The following is a 15,232-nucleotide window of genomic DNA, read 5'->3' on the forward strand; positions in this document are numbered from 1 at the left end:
TTCTTCTTTTACTATCCACTGGAAAAGATCTGTACGTTTTTATTTAAAAATAAGAAGAAGCAAAAAACTAGGTCTCCTAGCCTGCCTCAACGGGCTGTGCTGTGTGGTGAAGCTGTACAAATCTCAGGACCAGATGGACAGAAATGAAAATCTTCTGCCAAGTAAAACAACTTCCTTATACAGTTTATATTTCATCTGTATATTTAGCTGTTAAATTGGAGCTCAGCTTTAATCCTTTAATGCACAACAAAATGAAAAAAAGAACTTTTGGTATTCAACAAACCTGAACAGAAACCGGGAAAATGTGCTGTTATACGTATCACCGAGAAATGTTACAGTGGAATTCCAGGCTAGAACTAAGCTTTAAGTTCACCTTTTTTTTTCTTCTAAAATCCAGCTCCCCTATGTACCAATATACCATAAATGTACCTCTGCCCTGTAACAGTAGTTCTGCTATAGGGAGACAGGGAACCGGTTAATGACACCCAACAGATCGCAAAACGCGATACGATTGCCAGAAATCGCATCACATGGATGAGAACACCCATGCAATGAGATTTAAGTGCAGACTTCAAAAAGAGTCCTGCACCTTCTTGGTGCAGATGCGATTTGAGCCATACAAATTGTATGGCTCAAATCACACTGCGCAGACATTTGCATGTAATTTGCACAGGAATGCATTGCGAATCCTGTGCGAATTACATGCGGCGTCCTGCACCGCCTAGTGTGAACCCGGGCTAAAAGATAAGAGATGCATGTTATGTTTTTTAAAACTCTAAATTGAAACCATTGTTCTTGGTTTTGTACCACACCCTTTTCCTCCTAAGATTGATTCTCTTGGCAGTGGCTATGTTTATGCGTTGATGCTAATATTACTACAGTCACCATTTATTTAATATATGGAAATGTACGTTTTAGAACCTCTAATTCTATTGTTTTAGTAATCTTTAGCCCAATAATTGTAATGGAGTAAGATGAATAGAATGATTTATAACTCCTGTTTATTCAGTTCTCAAGATGAATAATACATGAGACCAGATCACATGTGGAATTCAATTCTCTAGAATAAAATAATTTGGATTTCAAAACACTAATAATAATTAATAAAGGATAATGCACAAAGAGAAGTAAGCCATAACAACCAGATTTCAGTTTCCTTGATATTAGGTCAGTCCTTCGGACTGGATGCTATGAGTTGTTGGTACATTGCTCTTTGCCTTATTGAAAGAGCCAGTAAATGACCCAATATCAAGAAATATAAAAAGTAAGATTACATTTGAAATACTGTATGTACTAGACTACATTCACATGGGAGAAGGCAGCCTTCCATTGCTTTACCTGGGACTGCCTTCTTGCCGTTAACCCCTACTGGATTTTTCACATTTAATACCAAGCAAGGTGCATTTTCATGTGTGATGGTGTCCTTGACCTTAGTGTACCTTAGACCTTGATTGGAGTTTAGCAATGTAGACAGCAAGCCAGGTAAATATTCACTTCTGTCTTTGCAGGGGAGCTGCTCTTTCCAGTCAATTTATTTTTAAATAGCAACAGAGTCACTCTAAGTGTTTTTCCTAATAAAGCAACTATTTCACTCAAAGCAGAGCTCCACCCAAAAGGGGAAGTTCCACTTTAAGACCCCATCCCCTGCTCCCTGTTAAGGATTGGCACCTTTGGGGAGCAGGTACCCAATTTTGACAGGTACCCGCTTCCACTTCTGCTGCAATCACCTAGGCGATTGAAAGCGGAAGTTGTTCTTCCTCCATCCTTGCCCGTAGTCTTCTGGGACACGTGACAGGTATCAGAAGACTACAGGACCATTCACAACTATAAGAACTTTTCTCTGTTTTTTTATATGATCTATGCACTAGATGAATAATGGATGAATATTATTGATCATTATGAATTGTATATGAGCACAAAGATTGGTTTTGTTGTATAGTAAAACATTTATGTATTAGAAGTTTAGCACTTTCACATAGTGCCCCCTATTGAGGTTTGTTTTAATCTGACATTAACTGAAACTGGGTGGAAACTGACTGACATCACCAGTGATACTAACACAGTGATCCGTGATAATACAATACACTTTCACTGTACTAATGATACTGGCTGGAAAGGGGTTAACATCATGGGATAATCAAAGGGTTCAGTGTGTGGCTAACAAGTGGTTATGTGTGCTGGGTTTTTTTACTAAAAATCAGTTTGTTTCTTCTCCCTGTTTTGCAGGGAGAAGAAACAAAGAGATTGTTCCATCTGTACAGAACCCTGTGTTGTTTGTCAACACAGGGCTCTGGGCTGTGATTGACAGCCCATCAGCAGGTCCCAGCCATGAATCAGATCTGATGACAAAATCCCGCTGTTTCCAATCACAGCAAGAGTATGCAGAGGTAAAGCTCAGTACAATGAGGGCAGGCAGTCCTAATGCGGTTAAACAGAAATCCTCTTCTGAAGCCTCTTCAGAAAGCCATACTTTCAGGACAGTGTATTTTAAGTGTCCCATGATAGCACTGTGTGGTTCCACCTGCCTTCAGTGGAAGAAATCATTAGAGCAGTGGGGAAAACAGACTGAGACTCCCAGAAGTGTGGATTTCTGCACAGACTTCAGTGGAGAATGTCTCTTCATCCCAGGAGTGTTCATCAGCACGGGCAGAAGGAGAGGAAGCAATACAAAGAGAACAGAATACTTTCTCATACAAGTACATGGTACAGCAGGTACATATCAGGGATATGAAATTGTGGGTTTACATATTCTTTAAGATCAATGGCAATAGGGAGGTTGCTGGGGGACCCCATCAAAATTTTGCTATAGGGCCCCATCAGAGTCACTATTTCTGGCATCACAAACTGCTACAGGACCAAGACTTTATAAACATTATTTTTATTCCAAAAAAGTACATCTAAAAACAAAAAAGTAAACAAGGCTAATTATATCTACATGTTCATTGTAATTTTTTGTTCTCCGGGTGTTGTCCTTTAAATAAACCATAGTATCTACAATAATGATGATCTAAAAATGATAATAAAATTTCAAACATAATCATCATTTATAAAATGGATAATGAGTTCTCTTGATTTTCATGGAAGCAGACTTTATCTTGATAATGGAATTGTTTTCCTTCCATGTGTCCCATTGTATGCCTGCTATGTCTATACCTCTGGTCACACGGTGGACCCCGTTCAGATTGGCTAAACCGCACTGGCTGAACCACCAGCCACTCTTGTTGTTGTGCTGACTACAGCTGTTCACTTTGGTGCCATTGAAGAAGCATGAAGGATAACAGTTATCATTGTCAATATCGTAGGTGCTGAAGGGCATTGCATTCTGGTTGTCTTCTTTCTTGTACCCACGGATGGCATCACCTGCACAGAAATGGACAATTATTTTAGGATCTTTCTAGAGAAATTAGACCCCTGGTTTAAAGTGATATCAAAGTTTCAAAGTATCAGCAAAGTGAGCCTAGGAAAATCTATGCAAAATCTATCTTTGTAATAAAATAACAAACATGCTATACTTGTAACTTGGAATTGCACAGAACAGCTCCAATCCTCCTCTTCTCGGGTCTCCTGCCGAAGCATCTGATTCCTCCTCTTCAACGAGTGCCCAGCGTAGAAAGACGTTTTCTATGAGGGCATACGTGTGGGCTCGCTCCCAAGCTTCCTTGTCTGTGTCTATTGACACAGACAGGGCAGCTCAGCTCCACCCCCCCCCCCCACATTCCCCTGTCACAGAAATTGATTGACAGCAGCAATGGCTCCCTCTGCTATCAATCTGCCCAGTGAGAGCACTGTGTACATTGTGTACATACATAATAACATTTTTTTCTTCTTACTTGCATTTACCTTTTTTCATCCTTTTGCTGCTGCTCTCCAGCTAATTTGCAACCACTTCATGTCTGTATGCACTCTAGCAATGGCTGCATAGATTTTCCTAGGCTGGCTTTCTTGATGGTGTCAACAGTGGGCTATTCCCAATTAATGTGTGTTGAAATGGCCACTTGTAGTCTCTATTAGAAGCCTGTGTGATAGATGGCAATGAAGCTGCACAACTGCGAGACCGGGACAGAGTGCTGGCCCTGCCTAATCAATGACCCTCATGACAGGATCAACAGGTATACCTTTAATTTAAGATTTTAAAAAATATTGAAAATGGTTCCTCCATAGAATTTACTTACCTTAAGCTAGACTGGCCCAAATGTATCTTGACCAGTCATCTACATGCCGAAGGTTCCACCCACCAACCCACTGGGACACGGCACATGTGCAACTAAAACCTCTGTATTTAACTTACACTGTTAGACAGTGTTACTTTGTTTTTTGCAGGCTTGTTGCGAATTTCTGTTTGTTTGCATTATGCAATAACCTTTCATGTACACCTTACTTAAAAAGCTATTGAAGAATAGTTACCATTTTTGTATTTTGTATAGCTTGCTTCCTGGATTTGGCATGAAAACATATTGAATGTCTTCAGCTGCCTTTGTTTTCTTGCTGGGTTTCTAATATGTCCCTGGGCCTTTAAGAAGGCATGGGATCCCTCCATGTATACCTGTCCTTAATTTTTCATCTGTTATATATGCTCCAACTTGGAGACTCTCAAATTTAAGAGTTAGGACTGCACTTTACAGAAGAACCTTGGCTTCCACATATATTGGCAAATGTGATCAACAAAGCCCTAAATTGTAAATTGTTAGACAGGGTTCATTTGATTTTTCTTTTGGAAGCTAGCTGGTAAGTGTACTGAAATTGTTTCAGTTTTTTTGTATTGTGCAATGCCCTTCCATGAGAATCTTACTTCAAGAGTTAGTTATAAATTAAATTGGTTGCCGTTTTTGTATAGCATTCTCCAACATACAGTCCTTTTGCTGGAAAGTTGTAAACCTTGCTTCTTATCCAAGAAAGGAGCACTTGCTTGTTGGGTCTGGTGGACACCTTAGCCACCACTGTATCTGCCAGAAACTTTTCTACACCGGGAAAATGATTAGTGTGCATTGGAAGAAAACTAGCCCACCCATGATACAAGCCTGAAAGCTCTAACTAATTTGTCTTCCTACTTATACAAGTAGGGGTAAATCCCTAAAGTTTAACAGAGTATGGGAAAGCAAGCTAGAATCAGAACATGCCACTTGCGGTTAATATTGTTGGCCTACAAGGTCAAAGATACTGATATGGACATATTGTATTACCCTAGCAGACATGGGAAGGATCAACCTATGGTGACCTAGTCAATGAGTATAACAAGCATGCTTTTCTGCATATATAGACTGATTTTACTCTTGTAGGTTTAGCAACACTTTAAGTCTGAGCTCTGATTAGACCATGCACGGACATTCATCTTTTTCACCTTCAACCACTAGGTGGTCATTTCTGCTGTGTGCTTTGGGTCATTGTCATGTAGGAAGGTAAACCTTCTTCCCATTGACAACTTTCTGGCAGAGACCGGCAGACTTTCCTCAAGAATTTGACAGTGTTTTGCCTCATCCATTTTTCCTTCTATCCTGACAAGTGCTCCGGTCCCTGCTGCAGACAAACACCCCTTAATTGCCATGATTTGCTGAAGGAATTGTGTTATTTAGATGGTGAGCTGTATTGGATTTCCGCCAGATATATCGCTTAGTGTTGAGGCCAAACCATTCAATTTTAGTCTCATTTGACCATAACACCTTTTTCCTTGTGGCCTCAGAATCATCAAGGTGCGTTTTGGCAAAGCTCAGTCGTTTCAACCCTCCCATCTAGTACAATCCACATTTGTGGAGAATTTGTGATATTGTTGTCACATGCTAGTGTACAATCCAAACGCATATATTCCTGCATTAAAAATGGCTGTGTGTATAAGTGGGAGCTGCAGTGACCGTCAGCTGGAACCGAACAGAATCAGCAAGAGCGAATGTCACTAGCACACTGAGGATCACCAATAGGCCCAAAGGTTTTAATGAATGATCACATAGTTACAGCAAGGCAACGTTTTGGAGTCTCGCAGGACCCCTTCATCAGGCATTGTTTGCTAAAGTTGCACTACTAGGGACTGATCCGCTCCAAAAAAAGCTCCTTTCATGCTGAGCTAATCAAAGTGACCACAGCTGATCACAGTTGAAAGTCAAATGGCTTTGTGTGCCATTGAGAAGGTGATTAGCTTCACCTGATTGAGTTTACAAGTCATTTTTAGGAGGGGGGGTGATCCTTTTTCCAATTCAGTGATTCTGTTTTTTAATTCTTTTCTTTGACATGTTGGTGTTATATCTTTCACTTCGATGTTATAAGTTACAATGAGTAAATACAGCTGGATAAAACAAAAACTGTGTCTGTCTTCATTTCAGGCTGCAATCCAACAAAATGTGATTATTTTATACAGGACTGATTATTTTCTATACCCACTGTATGACCTGCCATTCTTCTATGAATCTCCGTCAATAAGACTTCCTCACATGTGTATTTGATGTAAAAATAGGTGGATTGTATTTAGTTGTGCAACCTCATTAAATATCTGCCGTAAATGAGCCTAACATGTACTGGCAAGTTTCACAGTCAGTTTTTTCACATCAATGTTATATAGTTGGTAACATTGTACCTGTAAAAGTTCTCCCTCTTTATATAAGCAAAACAAAAAGAATAAAAAAAATTACTGAAAATAATTTTTGAAATTACATTAACATGACAATGTTTGAGATTTTAGTGACTTGGTTTTACATTTCTAACAATGGCACCATCCACCTCATCAAAAGATGAAATGTAGTCACAGAATTGTAACCACTTCAATGTTTTAACCTACTACATTTTGAAGGATCCTTTTTGAACATTTTAATGTTATGGGGTGATGGTCTGACGATTTGGTCTAACTCCATGAACATTCCTATGTTCTGATTGGTTAAAAGATATTAAAATCATGATGCACTGACTAGCTACAAGCTGGGAAATACTAGTTAATGTTCTTGGACTCTCTCTTGTTTAGTTGCCACATTTGCTGCCTTTCTGGTAGAAAACTTGAAATTCTGCCAGAACTTTATCTTTTTAGTTTTCATAGGAAGAGAAAGAGGTAGGGTGAGCAGACAAGGCCTTTTTAGTTTGGTATTATCTTGCACGAAATGTAAAGACTAACACAACCCAAGATCAGTTTTCACCAATCCACCCCCCTCTAAACTATACTTCCCAGAGTAAAGTTTTCTTACCTGGTGAAGTCAGTTATTCTTACCTGAGTGCCCCATCCATATCCCTCGTTGACACTATTTCCTCCTGCATGGACCACTAATCCTGCTCCGCTTGTAAGCCTCTCCGGCTCTTCGCTCCCACATCATCCCTCTTCAGGATTCTAACAGGACACCTACACTCATGTTTTATAAGTGATCACATAATCTCTGTTCTCAGCTGCATAAGGGGCTCAGAGAGCTAGGTGTGGAAAATGGCAGCACACTGATTTTCCCAGTGAAAGACTGAGCAGGTGGGGTTGTCAGCACAAGTCTTGACCATTGCAGGACATGTAGGCTATACTCCCAGCACATTCAGAAAACAGATCATGCTGGAAAAGATGTGCTTCTATGTATAGAGTGATCAGCTTGAAATAGGAGAGTGGGAACTGGCAGGATCACCAGGTATTTCACAGATAGGAAGCAGTACAAAGAGAACAGGTTACTTTTTAACACAAGTACATGGTACAACAGACACATATCGGGCATATGAAATGTCGGGGTAACATATTTACAAGTTTGCTGCAGCTAGCAGAAATGTAACAGAATAGTAACATCGTAAATAGCTGTTCTAATAGCTGCCACATGTTAAAAACATCATGAAATTGTCACATGTATCTGTGCTCATTGAATCAGAAGATGCTGTTAATGTCTATCCAACACAGACCAGGACTTTGCTGGTCAAACTGCTGGGTCCAGGAAGATGCATTGGGGCAATTGGGTTCAGCCATTGCATGGTGTACTAGGGGCACTGTGGGGTCTTAACTGAAGTTTTGTATCATTAGCCTAATACACTCTTCATCTGCAAGCTGTTAAACACCAATTTAAAGTGTTTTTTTAAATTAGATTCTGATAATGACTATGACTTAAAGGATATATGCATATACACAATCCAGTCTTTGCCTTGCCTTGCTCCTGAAGCCTGTGAAAAAAAAACAATAGAAGGGGTACTTTTTCTGCTTAGAACTGTAGGTTTCAGGTACTGTAGTATGCAAGCTACTCCTGGTTGCCAGTAGAGGCCACTGTTGAGTCAGCCCATCACAAAGCCCTTCTCACAATAGTGTCCACCAGTGGTCATTGGGAGAGGCTTTCTTACACACAAAAGCTCCTGTCAATTCAATACTCAAAGACGCTGCAAACCAGAGTGTCTGAAACTTGCAGGTCTTTTTAGTGGAATTTTTTTCACAGGCTGTAGGGGCAAGGAAAAATAAAGGGTAATTAATTGGCCTTAAAAACTATCCTACATCCATAAGCAGAAAAACAGTCCTTCTATATAAACCATGATCTCTATGAGGACACAACGATCTTCAACAGAAAGCAGCATCTAGGATCTCTGCCAATAAAAATATATACTTCATTAGTAATCCATAGAATAACAGATGAGCCCTGTGTGGGCTACAGAAACCTAAACTATCCCAAGTAACAAATGATGTGGCTGAAAAACACAATACAACTGTTCTCATCGCTGGGAATTCAATTTTCAGTGCGAGACTCTTGGCAGTGAGAACTAACGAGCATAGTGCAAGCTGCCTAGTGTTTTACTAAGTAAGAAAGTATCCACCACACAAAACATTTAACTCGTCCCTTTAGGCTCAGTTCACTTTACTTCGATGTGACTTTGATGTAACTTTGCATATTCTATGTATATTCACTGTAATTCACACCAAAGGTAGTGCAGGAACCTTTTCCAAAGTCACACCATGCTGAGTTGCATTGATTAGAACGGGTGCCATTGAAAACGATGAGGTTTCTCTTGTCATGCGATTTTGTGTGCGTCAGAAGCACACTAGTTTTATTTTACTCTAACTTTCAATACGCTAAAAAATATTTTCTTTATGATCAAGACTAAAAACAGTATAGAATTTAAAAAAATGTTTTCTTTCTATTTTTGTAGTCTTTGTATGAAATAGTTAAAACATAAACTTAAAGGGTATGCCAAGTCAAAAAACTTTTTTGCAAGTTTTGCATAGAGTGGGGAAAGAATAGAACTCCTGTAGAGATATTTTTTTTAATTATTATTATCTCTCTGTTTAGAGATATTTGGGCTTACATCCTGCCTTTGCTGACCATGTTTTACTAGTTAGGAAATGGGAAAAACGGTAACAGGAACACGGACAGAAATATAAATCTAAAAAAGGGGACTAGTCTTCTATCCTACAAAAGCGTTTTTATCGTTGTTTGTGTTGCTGCTGGGGAGTTACCCTAATTTTCTGTTTGGTAAAATGTGGTCAGCTTGACTGGAAGTGAGGATACATTTCTCTAATGGCTTTTTACTGCCATCTGGGGCTCCAACAGAAGAGTTCTAATCCTTTCCCACTCTTTCCAAATCTAGAAAAAAAGTTCGCTTAAAAACGTAACCTCCTGCTAACATCCCCTAAAACTATAAACCTCTACAGCTAACCTAATCCAAACTAAATCTGGCCATAGATGGATTGAAACTCATCCAGTCCAGCAGGGTACGGCCAAATTTTGATCCGTCTATGGCTGTTCCTGCTAGACAAAATTCGATCATTAGAATGGGAATGTTCAATGATTTTCATTTGATAAGTGGCTACAGCGATAAGTGGCTACAGCCAATCAGCTGCAGTGCTAATTAGCGTATTCTGACAGTGGTGGAGTCCCTGCCATCAGAATACAATAGCACAGCGGGGAGGTTTCCTCCATCCACCTCACTTGTGTGGATGGGGAATCCCTTTGTTTGTTTGTTTCTTTGTTTTTTTCAGCAGCATTGTAGTTGATAGGAAAAAAATGAATTATCTATGGCCAGCATAAGTCTTTACTATAATTACCTCCATATTACTGAATGTTCATCATATTTTGTGCCAAGATCCTCTATGCTGATAGTATGCAATGTTGAGACCCTGACAAGATAAACTGATCTGTGAAAAAATAACCAGTGTGCAACCAGCCTAAGAAAATCTGGGCTGCTTTTATTCCACTTTGCAAACAAAACCATAAAACATAGAAGAACAAAGCTGTGTGCATGATCCATGAAAAGTTCCTAAAATCATTATTTTTCTAACCTGCAGTTCCAAAGTAGCGCCCAACATGCATTATGAAGGAGGTCTTCTCATCTTCAATCCAGAAGTTATCATAGGTTGCATACGCCTGTGACCCATCTTCAGCCTCCAGGGCAATATTCAGCATGAAACTTGTGTTTTTCTGATTCAGAATGCAGAAGGTTTTCCTCAGACCCAGCCAAAATTCCCCTGCAAATACAATAAAACAAACTATGTTATGCTGCATCAATGTGTTACAAAATGATCCTATCCCTTTAAGAACAAATTATCATACCATGCATAGTACTCACAAAAAACAATAATATACAGTATATGCGAATCAAGTATTAAAATTGTGAAACAGAAAATCCAACAGATGTAAATAAAGTCCCACAGATTAATAAATATTCAGACAAAATAATGTCCCATAGATGTGCAATCATATAGGTCTTCTGTGTTGTAATAGTAAATCCGGTGTGCTTCCACCAGAAAAGTAATAAGCCTACTTACCAGACTTCCAGACCCCAAAACCATGGAGGTCTAAGCAAGCTCAGCATTCCCCAGCTAACTCCATGTGAACAAATGTGACCTTCTATGTGCTCAACACTCCCTCAGACAATGGTTTCCAGCTTCAACAGAATCAGCAGCACTCAGTAAAGAAAGTACATGGAAAACTCCACAGTGTAGTAAACTTTGTGCCTCCTTTATTTTAAAAGCAGGGTAAAACTACTCACAAGACAGCATGGCTTATTGATTTCAAACAAACCACCACTTCGCTCGCTCTAGCGGATGTGATGGCCTCACTACTAGGCTCTGCCCTATGCATGGTTTGTCCTAATGGATGTCTACAGTTTAGTAAGTTTATGGATGCTCTCAAAGGGCAAATCCTGACAACATCTGAAACTTATCAGAGGATATTAACAGTATTCAGAGAACACTACAATTGTAATATAAACAGAATTTCTGAGTCTGGTGTAATCCATTGCAACAGAATCCAGAGAGCACCTTACAGGTTTGAGTATACATTCTGAAGTCCGTATCTTCCTCTCAAACTTCCCATCCAATATCACCAATCATATTAAGCAAGAAGCCTACAGTGGGTGTGTTTGGGAATAGCTCTACTGCATCCCAATCATGGGGTCTCATATCGCTACATTACCAGGGGCACATTCGTACACTACACCTATCTCTTCAAGGAAGTCTATCCTGCCTTCAGCTAATACCTGAATCTTCTATCTCTCCCATCGGTTCATCCCCCACAGTTTTGTACCACCAGCCCCTCCCTATTAGATTGTAAGCTCCCAGAAGCAGGGCCCTCCTAACCCTCTTGTATTGAACTGTATCATTGCTGTATTGTCTCCCTTTATATTTTGAAGCGCTGAGGAAACTGTTGGCACTACTTGGATGATATACTGAAGTATTGAGCAGGTAGGTCATTCTCCCTGTATATATCTCATGGCATAATTTTAAGTTTTAACTAGAGTAAACTTTTAACACCCTCCCATTGACCCCAGCATATCTTTAAATTTATTTATTTATTTATTTCAGGTACTTATATAGCGCTGTCAATTTACACAGCACTTTACATACATATATATTGTACATTCACATCAGTCCCAAACCCTCAAGGGGTGTACAATCTAAAGTCCCTAACTCACATTCATACATACACATACTAGGGACAATTTTTCGGACAGGAGCCAATTAACCTACCAGCATGTCTTTGGAGTGTAGGAGGAAACCAGAGTACCCGGAGGAAACCCACGCAGTCACAGGGAGAACATGCAAATTCCAGGCAGGTGGTGCCGTGGCTGGGATACGAACCAACGACCCTAGTACTGCCAGGCGGAAGTGCTAACCATTTAGCCACTGTGCTGCCAATGGTTTAAATGGTTTGGAATACCCTGGGAGCAGGAATGATCCACAATCATGTGACCACTGTTACAGTGGTCACATGATCAGAAGTCGGTCAAGCCAGCTACCGATCTGGCCACCAGGGGGCAAGTAATAAAGTGATTAGATGTCCTTGTTGTAGGGATATATATCCTGCCGCTCAGATATCATATATGCAGCTGCTCCCTCCAGACTACAAGGAAATAGAACACAGAGTCCTTCCTGGTTAAACCCCTGACAGGCGCTAACGAGTCCTGCTTACCAATAGTGCACTATGCGAGAGGTAGCTGATTGACTCATAGACAGCCTGTATGTATTACAGATGGATGCCTCCATGGGCCTCGCTATAAATTGCCATATATGGAATCTCACCATGTTTAGACCAAGTAGCCGAGTGCCCTCCTTGGCTCCATGTCCAGGGTCCACCATGTCCATGCAGCAGTATGGAGCTGTGTCTGGGGTCTCACCAGAGCCACACTAAATATCCATGCGGGAACTAGAAGCCAGCGTACTGTTCTATATAAAGCCTATGTAAACATCTTCCTGTGCTGGGAGTGCGCGCCCTGTGCACTCTCAGCGCTGTTGCCGACGGGTAACGGAAAGCTCCAGGTGCATACTTGCGATCGGGAGCTTTCAGATCATATGGTTTGAATCCTGGCAGGGACAGTATCTGCATGGAGTTTGCATGTGCTTGCATGGGATTCCTTCTACACTTCAAAGACTTGCTGATGGGTTTATCAGCTATTGCCAAAAATTGGCCCTGGTAGGTGTGTGTGGCTCTAAAAACTCCAGCTGCAGACCCTGATAACACTCTGATGAGTGCCTAATACATCTTCAGCATGCATTTTAGAAATGGAGCCACAAATATCAAGGTTAGCAGTGCAGTAAAGATTGCAACATGACCACAGTTGTAGGGATGGGATGGCATTAAAGTCGACCGAAGGCATAAATACTGATTATTACTCAGCAATGGGGAGCATGAATTTAAGGGCTCATTCACATGTGAAGCCCCATACAGCTTTGTTTACTTTTCTGTAGTAGCACTGAGCTAAGTGCATTCAGTGAATGGACTCTCATTGAATGTATGAACTCGCACAACCCAGTTTGACAGCTATGCAGAAACGAGTCCACAGCTCTGGATGCACAGGCTCTGTGTCAGGATCTGTGCACCTATCCCTGTGTACCTGTCAAACTCACCTGTGCGGATGAGTCCATACAGCCAATGCATGTTCATTCACTTATATGGACTGCTTGCATGCAGCTCAGCACTAAGACAGACTATTAAAAAAAGGGCTCTTCACAATGTATGGGGCTGAGTGCCCCTGTAAATGAGCCCTAAAAGCAATGATGCAAAGCATAACCCTGTATTCCTCCATTTAAAAAAAATGTAATAAAAAAAATGTAATCTTTAAAAGTAAAAGCAAGCTTTACATATTTTTGGCTGTTCTATATTTCTGTGATCTTCATATTAATTGATTAGCTTTAATGCCTGAACTCTTTCTCCCATCCTAAATGTCCTTTTGTTTGTCTTCCCCAAGCCTAATAAAATATGTGCATGCAACTAGAACTGTGAGTCATGCGGCAAAATGAGTCACTGCAGAAAAGTCTGGCCAAGGAACTGAAAGAAAAATGTAAATGTAAGGATATAAAACAGAATTTCACGAATAAATGAAGGTTTTTCTCTCAATGCCTACAAGCACTGCCTACCCGTAAAACTCCAGAACCATTTCTTGTTCTCAGTAAAGGAATAAAAACTTTTTTTACCTATTTATAACACACACTGTATATCTGTACAACAGGTTGAAAAAAGATACTAGTCCACCATGTTCAACCAAAAAAATATAGAAAGCCTCCATATACAAAGTCCCATACCAAGTCATTCAAGAGGACAGCAAAAACAACCTTTAAAACATGATCCAATTTGCTAAAGCTGGGAAAAAAAATTATTTCTTTACCCCCCAGAAGGCAATTGGATATTCCCTGGATCAACAGTCTCTGGTGTCATTACCTACGTAAATGTTAGTATTAATCACTTTGGAGGAAGGACTTTGTGCAGTAAATCACTTTTAGTGTATTATGATATGTCTATACATCAGACCAAAGCAGGGCTAAGGGAGGCAGGAAGAGGGAGAGAGGAATTTGGTTCCAAAAGAGGATTAATCCCTGCAAATGAAGGGCAGTTAGGGGCTATGCACTATGCATCAGTTCTCTAAAGTTTCAGTAAACATTTTTTTTCAATTTTGCAAGCATACTATATGTTTGAACTTTGGCCATTTGGCTTAGAAAGGGCAATAATGGGGGCTTTATGTGCCGGTCCCCTCACTATGAAAGAGTGGCTTCCTAGCAGCCATTTGTCAACATGTGTTGGAGTAGTTTAAGGAAAGCTGACAAAATGTGTAGGGAGCATTAATAGAAAGAATTTGGTTCCAAAAGAGGGTCAAACCCTCCATATGAAGGCCAGTTGAGGACTCATTATTTCTCCAAGGTCTTGGTAAAAATCAAAAAAGTTTTGTTTTTTTTTCAAGCCTACTATTAGGATTTCACAAAATTAAAGCTACAGTTGTATATGCTACAATTTAAAGGAAACCACAGAGATTTTTAGTTACCTATTTCACACAAGTCTGATATCCGGCACTAAAGAATAACATCATCCAACCCAGCAGGGTTGGTGTTAATTACAGAGCAGGAAATGTATTATTGTTAAACGAATTATATAACGCAGTCAATTTACACAGAGCTTTACACATACATCAAGGAGCTTACAATCTAAGGTCCCTAATTCACATTCATACACCATACTAGGGCCAATTTACCTACTAGCATGTCTTTGGAGTGTGGGAAAAAACACACACAGGCACAAGGAGAACATGCAAGCTTCATGAAGCTAGTGCCGTGGTTGGGATTTAAACTGAAACTGACAACCCTAGTGATGTTAGGCGGAAGTCCTAACCACTTAGCCATTGTGCTGCCCACTAGGAAATTCAGTGTATTTGAAACCACAAAGTCATGTGCTGTCCTGGAACTAGCACCGCTCCTGGGATCAGCCTCCAGAACCTGATATGAAAAACCAAAAGGTTCCCTTTAAAACACAATTAAAGATGTACTGTATACTGATGGAAATTTTTATAACATTGCCTATATGGTCTAACAAAAAGTATTCCTCTA

The 15,232-nt window shown here is 40.1% G+C and overlaps 1 protein-coding gene across 1 annotated transcript in view; it reads right to left on the bottom strand.

Moving 5' to 3' along the window:
* Window positions 1-2,862: 2,862 nt before the first annotated feature.
* Window positions 2,863-15,232, bottom strand: part of ANGPTL5 (angiopoietin like 5) — a 54,099-nt gene continuing 41,729 nt past the window's right edge. Inside the window, exons 7-8 of the mRNA XM_089687242.1 lie at window positions 10,199-10,384; window positions 2,863-3,360 (exon numbers count right to left, since the gene is read on the bottom strand). Of these exons, the coding sequence (XP_089543368.1) occupies window positions 3,041-3,360; window positions 10,199-10,384 (506 nt within the window). The 3' untranslated portion in view covers window positions 2,863-3,040. The remainder of the gene's footprint in view (window positions 3,361-10,198; window positions 10,385-15,232) is intronic.

This window comes from Staurois parvus, unplaced genomic scaffold, assembly GCF_062004578.1.
Source record: "Staurois parvus isolate SC_StPar_1 unplaced genomic scaffold, SC_StPar_1.0 ptg000422l, whole genome shotgun sequence".
NCBI lineage: Eukaryota > Metazoa > Chordata > Amphibia > Anura > Ranidae > Staurois > Staurois parvus.